A 14,924-nucleotide genomic window follows, 5' to 3' on the forward strand; every position below is an offset into this window, starting at 1 on the left:
TTGTTTTTTTTATCCTACAAATTTACAGAAAAAAACAAAAACAAAACAGACATATTATTGTCAAAACTGTAACCAGTACCAGAACATCGCCTTGGTCTTCGTGATATAGAAGTGGCTGGTATATTGTCTTCCGAATATGGTTATCCGTCGCTGAGCCCTGAAAGTAGGTTGCAGCAAACTTGGGAAAAGTAAACTCTTTCAGGTGGTCGATGTCCTTTCCCAGCTTAAGAGGCACTGCATCTAGGTCTGTTTCAACCAAAAATTGTGGAGAATCCATGTCCTGGAAAGAAAAGAGGATGGTTATTTGTAATTTAGCATAGCTACCAAACATGTTCTTATGTTCCACTACTGAGTCTTTCCTTTACAATAAACTGTTTTGGTACCTACATCATCAGGCAAAAAACCAAAGACTTGCTCCACCATGGCCATGTTTTCCTTCTCTTGGGCTTGAAGCATTTCCTTCTGCTTCATTCTCCTTTGCTCTTGCATGGCCAATTGTTGCTGAATCATGAACCCCTGTTACCAATAACAATATATCTTTAAAGACAACAGAGCTCATAGAACAAAATGAAAAGCAGTATCATTGCCTGGCATATAAACTGATTATTCTTACATTGTATTTTTGTTTCTGGTAACTGTTACGAGCCAGCATACCCCTGGTGTAAGTCTGTATAACCAATGCTGCTTTATTTTCTCGAGCAAGCCTCTGTCGCAGGAGATAACCTCTGCATCTTGACTGTAGTTTTGTAATGACCAACTGAGATTTCTTATACTGCTGGCGAAGCTGTCTACTTCTCACCAGTGCCTGCAACCTCTGAAAACCATGTCGCATCTAAGGCACAAAAAGTGACTTGTGAGAATTTCTGAAAAGCAGGTGAAAATGTTCACATATAGCCAAATTTTGCATTCACATCTTTTCCAAATCCACATGCTTAGGTGCTACACAAACCAAAACAGATAGATTACAGAGTTCTAAAACATGAAAAATAGTACCTTCAGATATGTTTTCCTGTTATGGAAACCCCTCCATACTGCCTGGATCTTCACTGCAGCCTTTCTTTGTCTAAGAAACAGTTTCCTGCAAAGTAGGAGGGTAAAAGCTTCCAAATTAGTTTGTAAACCAAAAGTAATGATGATCATCCGGACCTAAGCCAACAGTAAATGATTTGCTACTTTTAATAAACTGCTATTTTATGATCCAGCATGTTGGTCACTGCAATCGTACTGTGGATCTCCTCCTGATCTTAATTACTGAGAGCTGCGGATCATCTTTTATATTCCAATACACCCCCCTCCCCTTTCAATTGGAACTTGTGCTTTACCTATTACATTAATTCAATGACAGTTGTACATTTACTGCCACCTCTTAACAGCTTCAAGAGTCACCCACAGTAAATTGATATTAAAGGAACACTAAAGGTTCGTTTTTTATTAGATCAATTGATTGCTGTAAACTAGAGCATTTACATATCACTTACCTCATTTTTCCTTTTGACCTCCAAAATACAGTAATCCAGGTTTGAAAATGCCATTTCCTGTCTCTCCTCTTCTTGCTTTCCACCAGCATCTGAGCCGTTTTGCATGGTGGAAAGCAGAATGTGCTCACCCCCTCCCTATGACTACAGCCCTGCGTGAAGATGCTCTCTTACCCCTCACAGGCATGGAGGCTAAGCCTAAAGGGAACTGTAGTTCTCATTAGGCCGTGATGTAGCAAGAATGAATGCGCACCGCAAACCAGGAAGTCAGTGAGAATAATGATTCAGGAGTGACTGAGGTGAATAAAACAGCTCGATTTCAACAAGGATCAAACTAGTTAAAATGCAAAACACTACTTTTTACTTTATCAGCTACTGTCAGACTTTAATTTAAAAGGAAAATATTTTTGTCTTTACAACCCCTTTAAGCTTCAGCAGTTGATTGTGAGCGCTTGAGGGAGTGCCTCGTGGCACTTGGTTTTTAACCATTTTTTAAACTGTTTTTTTTTTTTTTTATATATATATAAACTAATACAATTAGATGGTGGCGTCTTCTGCTCTTTTGTTTAATGATGATAATGCCTCCTTTTATAGAAGAGCCCTGTTCTAAAATAAAACTTTCCCACATTTCTCAGTATCACTGTCTAACAATTTCTAAAACCAGCTGTTGTATGTAACTATTTGCCTAAAGCAGTTATGTAGAATAATTTAATGGAGTCGCGCTAAATAGTAATATATGTGAACACCTAAGTGGTGTGAACCATACTTCTTTGGCAAAAAAAGTGTGTAAACACTTATATAACATAAACTGGATCGAGCGTCCATCAATAGTAAACACCACAGCAATAAGTGACTTCTCAATAGGCAGCCCGAGGCAGAGCTCCAGAATATGAAAGAAACCAAGGAGAGCTCATAGTGTAACACTGTATGGTAGTTTATTCAATAAAAGAGATTGTGCACTTACATCAATCCAAGATATAAAAAGCATAAAACAGCCGGCCGGCCTGGTTAGGAGCGTGTGCCCGAGACTTCCGGGTCCTCACACATGTAACGCGGTGACGTCGAAGCACCGCCTCCCGACGTTTCGTCTCAACAGGGACTTGTTCACGAGACCCCGTGAACAAGTCCCTGTTGAGACGAAACGTCGGGAGGCGGCGCTTTGACGTCACCGCGTTACACGTGTGAGGACCCGGAAGTCTCGGGCACACGCTCCTAACCAAAATGTTTACATTTTTATGGACTGTTTTGATGTATTTTGTCACAAGGTTATAGTTCGTGCTATACAGGTGCATCTATTATTTGTCACACTGTACCTATATTCCTAGGGTTACAGTTTATGTTATATAAGTGTTTACGCACTTTTTTTGCCAATGAAGTATGATTCACGCCACTTAGGTGTTCACATATATTACTATTTAGTGCGACTCCCTTTTTTCTTGTATATCTATTTGATGTTGTATAACATTTTTGAGAAGCCGCTGCTACACAATTAGATTTATTTTGGCATGCGCAATATTTTTTTCTGTTTTAGAATAATTTAATGTCACTGCCTGTCCTGGGTGTCTTACTTCCCCCTCCCACCCTATGTTTACTGGGTCCAATGACACTGGTACAGTTCAGCTATCTGTGTTGCATGCAACATAGTAACATTAACTCTTAATAAAGCAGAACTTCACTCAGAGGGGGAAGTTCCGATTGTTTGCATCCCCCTCCACTCCATAAAATAAAAAATGCAGTGGGTGATCAAACGCCACCAAAAGAAAGCTCTATTTGTGGGATTTTCTTTTACAAATTTAGATTAAAAATTTAATAAAAGCATGCAATACTAAGCTGAATTTTCTAAAGCTAGCAAAATACAAGGGTTGGACAAAAATATGGAAACACTACAGTACATGATTTGCAGGTGTGAAAGTGACGACATGTTTTGCATTGAAAGCGGAAGTGATGTAACATACTTTTGCTTCCTCTGTGTGAAGAGCCACACCTAGCAAACAGGTGGGAAGCTGTGCTTTCATCATCCACTGCATGCGCTGCTAGTAATTCGGAGCCATGTCAGAGCTTACTGAATTTCAAAGAGGGTAAATAGTTGGTGCCTTCTTATCCGGTGCCTCTGTGACTGAAGTTGACAATTTATTTGCGGTGTCACGAGGTACAGTATCAAAGGTTATGATGGCATTTACATTTTCTGGGAAAATTTCATCTGATAAGCATAAGCGCAGTCAACATGCTCAACTGACTGAAAGAGACAAAAGGACATTGCGCAGGATTGTGACCCAGATTTTTGCATGTCAGATTCCATAATCTGCCATCCAAGACTTATATTTGTCAATTCCCAATTCAGGCTGACTTGGATGCCAAAGGCGGTCCAACATCTTATTATTGTACAACCCCTGTACTTTCTTGTATCAAATCCAGAGAGAGAAACATAATTTTGCCCCTGTACAAATCATTAATAAGACAGTTCAGTTTTGGCCTTCAATTCACAAAGATATTAGGGAACTGGAGACATTTCAGAGATGGGCAATAAAATGGATAAGGCAGTTGAACGCTTTTTTTCAACTGATCCTGAACTCATTCAATGTTATCCTATGTGACCATGTACACATCTTGTTTATTGCCGTTTTTAGGCAGTTGAGTTTCTTTGAAAGCAAAAAAAATAGGATTTTTAACAACAGCTTACCTGTAAAATCCTTTTCTTGGAGTACACCACGGGACACAGAGTCTAAGTCCTTACATAGTGGGTTGTATAGTTCACCAAAGGTGATAGGACACTGACAAAACCAATGAAGACAGCCTCCCCTCTATATAACCCCTCCCCTAAGGGAAGTACTTCAGTTTTGTAGCAAAGCAATACGTAATCCAGAAGAGGGGCGGGACCTCTGTGTCCCGTGGTGTACTCCAAGAAAAGGATTTTACAGGTAAGCTGTTATTAAAAATCCTATTTTCTTTATCGTACACCACGGGACACAGAGTCTAAGTCCTTACATAGTGGGACATCCCAGAGAAATGCTCAATATGAGGGGAGAGAGACACAGATCAAGCAAACCGCCATGGACAAGAGACCCTATACCGCTGCTTGCAGCACACTACGCCCAAAGGTGGCATCCTCATATCCTCTGACATCTATTTGGTAGAATTTGGTAAATGTATGGACTGAAGACCAAGTTGCAGCTTTACAGATCTGAGCCATCGAAGCCCGATGATGCACTGCCCATGAAGCACTTATCGCCCTGGTCGAGTGCGCCTTAACAGGAAAAGGAGGAATTTTATTCCTTAAACCAGTGGTCTCCAAACTGTGGCCCTTTGCTTGCCTGCGTATTGTTTACACGCGGATTTCTGTATGATGGTGAGTACAGCCATCATACAGAAATACCCCCGGGCAGACATGTACGGTGAAAACGGTCCGGCGGACCGGTTTCATCGTACATGTTTGCTCGTATGTACAAGGCCTAAGCCGAAAAGCAGAGCCACAAACTGATAGTGTTGGTATTCTACAGCGAATCTTAGGAATTTTTGGTGAGCGGGATGAATAGGCACGTGTAAATTTGCATCTCTGATGTCTATTGATGCCAAGAATTCCCCACCCTGTAGGGTGGAAACCACTGATCGAATTGTTTCCATTCGGAAATGACGAAAGTTTACAAACTGATTTAGGGATTTTAGATCCAGAATGGGTCTGACGTTCCCATTTGGTTTCGGAAACCACAAAGAGGTTTGAATAGAACCCCGTGCCTTGTTCCTTTAGAGGAACTTCTTTGATTACGCCTTGGGACCGCAAGTGTTCTACTGCTTGGAAGAGGGATCTCCTTTTTAATGGATCTCTGGAGATATTTGAGTTTAGGAACCGACAAGGTGGGATCTCCCGGAATTCAATTTTGTATCCTAGGGATACTATGGAAATTACTCATCTGTCCAGTTTCTCAGTTTGCCAAGCTGTTGAAAACTGCCAAAGCCATCCCCCCACTCGGCCGAGCGGGGGCACCCCCTCATACGGGAGCTTTAGGGTTCTGTTTACCAGTCTTCTGGACCCACGGCTTTTTGCGACCCCGGGTCTGATTCTGGGCCTTAGGCCCCATACACACGATAGAATCCATCCGCTGAAAAATCCCAGCGAATGGGTTTCAGCGGATAGATCCTATGGTGTGTACACTCCAGCGGATCTGTTTCCGCGGATATTTATCCCCTGGGATGGATTTCCAGCGGATAAATATTTGATGACATGCTATCAAATCTATCCGCTGGAATACATTCCAACGGATGGATCCGCTGGTCTGTACAGACTCACCGGATCCATCCGTCCGAAGGGATCCCCCGCATGCGTCGTAATGATTCAACGCATGCGTGGAATTCCTTATATGACAGCGTCGCGCACGTCGCCGCGTCATAATCGCGGCGACGGCGCGACACGTCATCGCCAGAGGATTTCGGCGCGGATTTCGATTCGATGGTGAGTACACTCCATCGGATGGAAATCCGCGGAAATCCTCGAGAGGATTTATCCGTGGAAACGGTCCGCTGGACCGTATCCGCGGATAAATCCTCCCGTGTGTATGGGGCCTTAGACTTTGTGGTTGACTGAGAATAATAATAAAAAAAATTCAAACGCTTCTAAACGCAAAAGAGGCAAAGCGCCGGTAAACGTGGCATGTAAATGCGGCAAAACGGATGTTTTAAACGTGGGTCACTATCTGTCAAGTTAAATCGTTCAGGAGAGGTTGAAAAAAATGTCCTGTGTACATGAAGCCTAAGGGCTGCAAAATAGTAGAATAGACTCCCTTTAGGAACTAGTTCTGGCCAGCACAATAGATTGTTGTAAAAATAAGCTGGATGCATTCCCAAATGCACAAAATTTAACTGAATATTATTCAATTATGTTTATTGAACAGATTCATACAACAGTACAAAAGCGTCTCAACACATCCGCAAGCGTTGGCAAACGCAATCTAGGGCCCACACATAAATCAAGTATTTTTTACGGCATTGATAAAATTAGTAAACACTGGCGAGGTATTCACATGCTGCGCAGTGTTTCACAAAATGAAATGGGTTCATAAAATGCGTACTATGCAACCATCAGGGTTGAACATTGAGCTAGAACATTGAGCTAGATCTCAATTGTTTCTTAACTGATGATTGAACCAAATCTCCTACCAAGTTTATTCCTTTATCTAACCTAATGTATTTTGAGATCTCATTTTTCTTCATAAAGTATATCCGTCTAATTATAGTCCTATGTGTATTGATAGAGGGTTCCAGTTCTTCTTTTGATTCCTTCCCTGATCTTTTGAGGATGTGGGCTCTTTCTTTCTAATGTTGCTGCTTTTTTTAATATTGCCTTTACTCTCATCATATGGCTGTGGTGAGTTTCCTTACCTAGTTCCCTTGGGCTTTGCCCACCTAGAGGGAGACAAGGGAGATGTTTTTTTCTTCTATTTTATTTTGTTTTTTTGTGGTGTTTTTTTCTGCCCAGGTATTAATTTATATGTCCCCCTCTCCCTCCTATATACCTGGTGGTATATGTATTGTAATGATGTGCCCCAGTAAGAGCAATTTTCCCTGTTTTGCGGGACGAACTGTGTTTGCCATGTATTTAATGATGGTGCACGTCCGGAGGGATGCGAGAGCCGCAGTTTTAAAAATATCTATATTTTTTAATTTTGTACCTTTTTACATGATTTGTACCTATTTGTGAATGAAGCATTACATTAGGGTGTGTATTGATGATAAATATATGTGGAATATATCCTGTGAGTGTCTTCTCGGCACTGAGGCTGAATTCACATATGATTTCCCATTCGTCCAATCACCGGCCCTTACATACTACAAATACCAAGATGCAACAGTGACCAGGCACGCCCCCCTGATGACGTTATACTAACGAAACGTACGTCGGAGGCAGTCCTGGTCACGTGACGTCCCCCCGCTCTGTGGTGTTTGGCAGCGAGGATCTCGTGGTGGTGTGACGGCGGCAGCTTCCTCCCCTTGACCCCTCAATTCAAACCGCAGATTGGCGGTAGAAGGTCTGCAGCCTCAGTGCCGGGTGGGCACCCCCTGAAGTAAGAGGCCTTTTGGCTTTTCTATGTTTTTAATGTTCTTTTAATAAAACGTTATCACGCTATTGGCATCTCCTTGGCTTTCTTCCCCTGCATATATATCTCATTTGGAGCGCCTGGATCCATGACCGTTCTATCCATATCTTCATGTGCGCAGGCACAATCCTGCATATGCTTGTTAGACCAGCTTTTTCATTAAAGTGGTCAACAAGCTCTGGTAAGAGCATTATACTATTAAAGCACCTTGGGTGGAATTGAAGACGCAAAGTGTGGTGGTGGCACTCTTTCTCTTTTTTAAGAAGATCACAATAATTGAAGACGTTTGGAATGTTTTCTTTATCATATTGGCTTTCTTTTCATTGGATCACATTGAATCACATTGATGTGGCATCACTAATTGTGCAGCGCCGTCTGCAATATTTTGGGACTTTAATCTATATATATATATCTGTTTGTTTTTGGTGTGTTTTCACATTATTTATTTGTTGAGTTGATAGCTTATCTTAGCCAGCAAGTGGTAGAACAGCCCAGCTGACACCTGCACTGATTATTGCATATATTTGCTTATTACGTGTGGTATTTAGCGCCCTCTATCTTCACCTTTAAACTTACGCAAACAACGTAAAAAATTCAAATTTCGTCGCGGGAACGACAGCCATACTTAACATTAGCTAAGCCTCATATACTGTAGCAGGGGTAACTATACGCCGGAAAAAGCCGAACGCAAACGACGTAAAAAAAAGCGTCGGGCGGTCGTTCGTTTCTGAATCGACGTAAATAGTAATTTGCATATTCCCCGCGTAAACAAACGAAAGCGCCACCTAGCGGCCAGCGTGAAATTGCAGCCTAAGATACTACGGTGTAAGACACTTACACCTGTCGGACCTTAGGGATATCTATGCGTAACTGATTCTATGAATCAGGCGCATAGATACGACGGCCGGACTCAGAGATACGACGGCGTATCAGGAGATACGCCGTCGTATCTCCTATCTGAATCCGGGCCAAGGAGTATATAAAATTATAGACCCTGATCCAGAACCTCCTAACCTTAGGACAAGTCCACCAAATATGGTAGGTGGTGCCAGTCTGGCCACAGCCTCTAAAACACTTGGGGGTAACTCCATGTACAAAGGTAGCAAGCCTAGCCGGCACCATATACCATTTAAGCAACACTTTATAATTAGCTTCTATTATGGATGTATTGATAAGCGATCTAGACGCTGTGTCTGACATCCTGTGCCACTCCTCCAAGCCGAGGGTTTCCTGCAAATATTCCTGCCATTGGAGCATATAGTTCAATTTAGTCGATGAACTCATCAACATCGCATATATCTCAGAAATATGGCCTTTGAGTCTATCATAGTGAGTACAAAAGTGCTCCATGGGAGTAGAAGCCGCCAGATCACCCCGACGAGCCAGAGTCTGCACATAATGACGTAATTGGGCATATCTATAACATTCCGCTAATGGCATTTGATATTTTTCCCGCATTGATTGCTCAGTTAGCACACCCCCTCTGTCACAAATGTCTGCTATACGCAGCAAGCCCTTATATAACTATATATTAACATTTATAGGTAATTACACCAGAAATGGTTGATCCAGGGAATATCCAATTGCCTCTTGGGGGATGTGGAAGGGTTTTTATCCCTGCTGGAGCAAACTGGACCACAGAAGGAGCAACTGTGGATTGTGCATATGGAGATTTTCTATTTATTTAATTTTTTATTGGTTGAACTAGATGATCTAGATGTGTCTCCTTTCAGCTTGACTATGTAACTACCGGTATGTACAGTATTGCACAATTTTCCAGCTTGCAAATCATTCATAAATTACATTATTTTCCTCATAAATTGCATATTATGCTGTATACTCAATTAAGAGGCTAATAGTTCTTAGTTCAGTATTTATTTACCCTCTGGTGAACTGGCCACTATACATATACGACTGGGCCTCTCCCCTATTGTTCCAGGAGGACATACTGGTACCTAGTGCACCATTACAAAGCTAAATTTTTTAACCCCTTCAATTCTGGCATGTTTCTTCATTTCCAAAAAATTGTGGTAAAAAAACACCTTGGGTTATCTACTTTTCAAAAATATGTAATTTCAAGTGTATTGTACTGTCCTGGCATTTATATTTACTCTGTTTAAAAACATTAAGTAAGAGTAAAAGTTTTTTTTATTTTTTTGTCATTGTTTTTTTTCTGCAGTAAAAGAAAAACATGGTTATTAAACACCTTCAAAAGAAAGCTTGATCTGTCTTGAAAAATTAGATAAAATTTATTTGGGCACAGTGTTGCATTACAGAGTAATTGTCAGTCAAAGTATTAAAACACTCAAAACTTGAACAAGACCTTGTAATAAAGGGGATGATTAATGCCGGTACTGAAGTGGTTACGATCTTTCAAAGTCAGAGATTTTGCTTTTCATTTAATCAAAACATAAAATGTGTATATTCTAACACGTGTATAGAAGAATGTTTAGTAACAGCTTAAAAAGTTCATACAATGCTACCTTGCATCCGTTTATAGACCTGTTATTTCTATCCACTGTCGCTAATCGAAATAATGATACAGTATATGTTATATTGGCTGGTTAGCTTATATTATCAGCTGATAGTAGCACACCCTGCTGTTGCCATTCTGCTGTCAACCAAAATATTCAGCTAATTCACCCCTTTTCAACTGGGGTGCCTTCTGGGTTCTTCAGGGGTGCCTTGGCAAAATGCCTAAAAATTACCCAAAATTGCCCAAACATTCCGTACAAGGCAGCGGGGTGGATCAAGCTTGCTTTTTTGTTACACAAAGCCACAGGTTTTCATTGTGCACAATTACAACCTTGGGTACTGTTCAGGCCAGCCGCTAGCATCCTAACAACCACTGACATTATTGGTTGATGAAGAGGACATTGGGCACCTGCATAGCATCCTTGCTTGACCCCATCCCTCTCTGTCAGCACTGTGGTCATGTTAGCCGTGTTCTGGGTAGGATATGAGAAAGAAGAAATGCTGGATTGCCAGTGTGTAAATTTTCTTTGAAAGAATAAATAATCTCTAATGTTGGGTGTCCTATGTGTGTGGATGCTGCTATGTAAAAAAATTGTTTGGTTTATTACATTTTAGAAGGGGGCACCTCAAGATCATCCATAATTTTAAAGGGTGCCTTGACTGGAAAAAGGTCAAGAAACACTAAGGCCGAGTACTCACGGCAGGACATGTCCGATGAAAACGGTCTGCAGACCGTTTCCATCGGACATGTCTGGCCGGGGACTGCCCGGGGACTTCTGTTCGATGGCTATACACACCATCGAACAGAAGCCCGCGCGTAAACATTACGCGGGGCGTGTCCGCGGTGTCGCCGCGTCGATGACGCGGTGTCGCCGCGACAATGACGCGGCGACGTGGGCGGCCCGCCTTAAAAATGCTTCCACGCATGCGTCGAAGTCATTCGACGCATGCGAGGGATGCGGGCGGCAGGACATGTACGGTAGGTCTGTACAGACGACCGTACATGTCCGGGCGGACAGGTTTCCAGCGGACTGTTTTAAAACAAGTCCGGGAAACAGTTGTCCGCTGGAAACCTGTCCGATCCGTCCCAAAATGGTCCGCTCGGGCCAACACACGGCCAAACATGTCTGCTGAAACTGGTCTGCGGACCAGTTTCAGCAGACATGTTTGGTCGTGAGTACGGGGCCTAAGCTAATAACACAAATTTGGTATGCTATTGTAAGAAAATGTTATGGCATTTTTGCTTTAAGAGCTTCAAAACATAACTAAAGAGAGCTTTACTTACTTTTCCTACAATGTCCTTTGCCAGCACCTTCTTCTGTGTGCCAGTCTTCGGCCATCTTCATTGTGCCGGGATAACTGGCTCCTGCGCATGCAAAGGAGTGACGTCATCCCAGCACACAGGAAATTGGCCGGCACTGTAAGCTGAGCTACACATGTAAAGCTCAGGAGAACAGGCAAGTAAGTGGATTGTTTGCAGAAGAGACCATTGATATCTCTTCTGCAAAAAACAGTTTGCCGGCTCACAATGAGTAAGGCCGCGTACACACGATCGATGAAAATGAACTGAAGGACTGTTTCATCGGTTAACCGATGAAGCTGACTGATGGTCTGATGTGCCTACACACCATCGGTTAAAAACCGATCGCGTCAGAACGCGATGACGTAAAACACACAACGTGCTGAAAAAAACGAAGTTCAATGCTTCCAAGCATGTGTCGACTTGATTCTGAGCATGCGCGGCTTTTTGACCGATGCTTTTGCATACTAACGACCGGTTTTGACCTATCGGTTAGGCGTCAATCGGTTCAATTTTAAAGAAAGTTCTCTTTTTTTTGACCGAAGGACAACTGACCGATGGGGCCCACACACGATCGGTTTGGACCGATGAAACGGACCTTCAGTCCATTTTCATCGGTTTTGACCGATCGTGTGTACGCGGCCTAACAGTTTAAATGTACTTCCACTTTAGGAGATAGTGAGAAGAGTTAGAGCAGAAAGTTTGTGTGATAATTAACAATAGTGACCTGTTAACAGTCTGGCGCCACTGCTGAGACACAACACTGAGTATAGTCACAAGAAAGAAAATAAAGCACAACAATACTAATATGCAATGTGTACTCTACCTGTCTTTATACCCTCTTAAAACATTCTGAATAATGACAGCTTTGTGAATGAGGGCTTTTTCACGCTCCACCTCCAGTTTGGTGTCATGGAAATCCTGAACAAAGAAAAAAAAAAACTTCTATATTAGTTGGAAATTAGGAAAAAAATATCTGGCAGAAACATTTATATATACACACACTGATTGCACAGCACTTCATTGTAAGACTTGTTATGTACATGTTAGGCCTCGTACACACGACCGAACATGTCCGCTGAAACTGGTCCGCGGACCAGTTCGGTCGTGTGTAGGGCCTACCAGACAATTTTCCGGCCTAGCGGACAGGTTTCCAGCGGACAAAAGTTTCTTAGCATGCTAAGAAACATGTCCGCTGGAAAGCTGTCCGTCGGACATGTCCACTGGTTAGTACGTCTAACCAGCGGACCGAAATCCCGCGAATGCGTCAAATTGATTCGACGCATGCATGGAAGCATTGAACTCGCGCGATAGAGAACGTCAGTGTCTTCTACGTCACTGCGTTCTCTGTCAGCGGGGATTTTGGTCTGATGGTGTGTACACACATCTGACCAAAATCTCCCAGCAGACATGTCCGATGAAAACGGTCCGCGGACCGTTTTCATCGGACATGTCTGGTCATGTGTACGAGGCCTTAGAATAAAAATGTGCACTAGTATTTGACTTTGTGATATATTTTAGCATCTTTAGAGTAAATATAATAACAGAGCAAACTAAATTTTAAGTTCATTCCAAGTTTATTCCACTGTAGAAAAAGATCAACTCATGTAGGGCGGCATGTAGTTGCCATCATCCCTTAATTAATGAAAGATTGGAAAAACCTCAAAAGGGGTGGGATTTTAAAGGCAACAAATAGTAAACTCAAATATTTACAAAAAATATATAAATTTATTACAAAAATATAAATATAATACAAAATTGACAATGCAAAATAGATAAAGAATATATGATAAGGATTGGATTGGAAATGTAACAAAGATACTGTCCATCACGGAATACCATCACCAGAAGACTGATGGCAAATGAGGCGGATAAACCGACGCGTTTCGAATGTAAACATTTTTCTTCAAGGTATTTAACAGTATCACATCTAAAACAAATCAAAATACAAATATATATTAAGCATATAGAAAACAGAAAAACAAATCACCATCCCACCAGACAAACAGTGTGAACAGCATGACTCACTTCTCCTTTAAAAACCTGTGCCCAAAGTATAGGGGTATGCCTCCCCGATGTCTCCAGATGCAGATGCTTGCCCTTTTGTATCATGCGCTCAAAAACTCCTCATCCCTATAACCCATAGGGGGACAGAATCAATGGATTCAAGGAATGGAGTTAAAATTCCTCACTGTATCACTATATCAGGAGAAAGCAAAGAACACAACAATAAATGGGTAAGTTGGATAGGCAGACCAAAAAGGGGAATATCCAAAAACAAATAGATTTCCCAGAGTATACACTCACCATAGGAAGGATAGAAAGGAATCCCCCATATATACAGGACCTTCTGGTTTGCAATAAAAAAAGACCCATTTGGCCAAGGATGCATAGGGTGCAAGGGTGAGTGTATACTGTGGGAAATCTATTTATTTGTTTTTGGATATTCCCCTTTTTGGTCTGCCTATTCAACTTACCCATTTATTGTTGGGTTCTTTGATTTCTCCTGATATAGTGATACGGTGAGGAATTTTAACGCCATTCCTTGAATCCATTGATTCTGTCCCCCTATGGGTTATAGGGATGAGGAGTTTTTGAGCGCATGATACAAAAGGGGAAGCATCTGCATCTGGGGACATCGGGAGAGGCATACCCCTATACTTTGGGCACAGGGTTTTAACCACTTAAGACCCGGACCAAAATGCAGCTAAAGGACCTTGCCCCTTTTTGCGATTCGGCACTGCGTCGCTTTAACTGACAATTGCGCGGTCGTGCAACGTCGCTCCCAAACAAAATTGGCGTCCTTTTTTTCCCACAAATAGAGTTTTCTTTTGGTGGAATTTGATCACCTCTGCGGTTTTTATTTTTTGCGCTATAAACAAAAATAGAGTGACAATTTTGAAAAAAATGCAATATTTTTTACTTTTTGCTATAATAAATATCCCCCAAAAATATCTAAAAAAAAAAATTGTTTCCTCAGTTTAGGCTGATATGTATTCTTCTACCTATTTTTGGTAAAAAAAATCGCAATAAACGTTTATCGGTTGGTTTGCGCAAAATTTTTAGCGTTTACAAAATAGGGGATAGTTTTATTGCATTTTTATTATTTTTTTTTTTTTTACTACTAATGGCGGCGATCAGCGATTTTTTTCATGACTGCGACATTATGGCGGACACTTTGGACAATTTACACACATTTTTGGGACCATTGTTATTTTCACAGCAAAAAATGCATTTAAAATGCATTGTTTATTGTGAAAATGACAATTGCAGTTTGGGAGTTAACCACAGGGGGCGCTGATGGGGTTATGTGTGACCTGAAGTGTGTTTACAACTGTAGGGGGGTGTGGCTGTAGGTGTGACGTCATCGATTGTGTCCCCCTATAAAAGGGATGATGCTGCCGCCACAGTGAAGAACGGGGAAGCCGTGTTTACACACGGCTTTACCCGTTCCTCAGCTCCGGGGACCGATTGCGGGACTCCAGCAGCGATCAGGTCCGCAGGTCCCGGTCACGGAGCTTCGGACCAGGGACCGGATCGCGCGCCCGCGACCCACGGCTGGGTACTAGTACAGGACGTACATGT

General features: G+C 42.0%; 1 protein-coding gene across 1 annotated transcript in view; it reads right to left on the reverse strand.

Moving 5' to 3' along the window:
* Positions 1–14,924, reverse strand: part of MYO7B (myosin VIIB) — a 349,736-nt gene that overhangs the window by 159,062 nt on the left and 175,750 nt on the right. The window contains exons 19-23 of the mRNA XM_040348869.1: positions 12,166–12,260; positions 994–1,078; positions 614–832; positions 388–516; positions 80–280 (exon numbers count right to left, since the gene is read on the reverse strand). Of these exons, the coding sequence (XP_040204803.1) occupies positions 80–280; positions 388–516; positions 614–832; positions 994–1,078; positions 12,166–12,260 (729 nt within the window). The remainder of the gene's footprint in view (positions 1–79; positions 281–387; positions 517–613; positions 833–993; positions 1,079–12,165; positions 12,261–14,924) is intronic.

Source organism: Rana temporaria, chromosome 4, assembly GCF_905171775.1.
Source record: "Rana temporaria chromosome 4, aRanTem1.1, whole genome shotgun sequence".
NCBI lineage: Eukaryota > Metazoa > Chordata > Amphibia > Anura > Ranidae > Rana > Rana temporaria.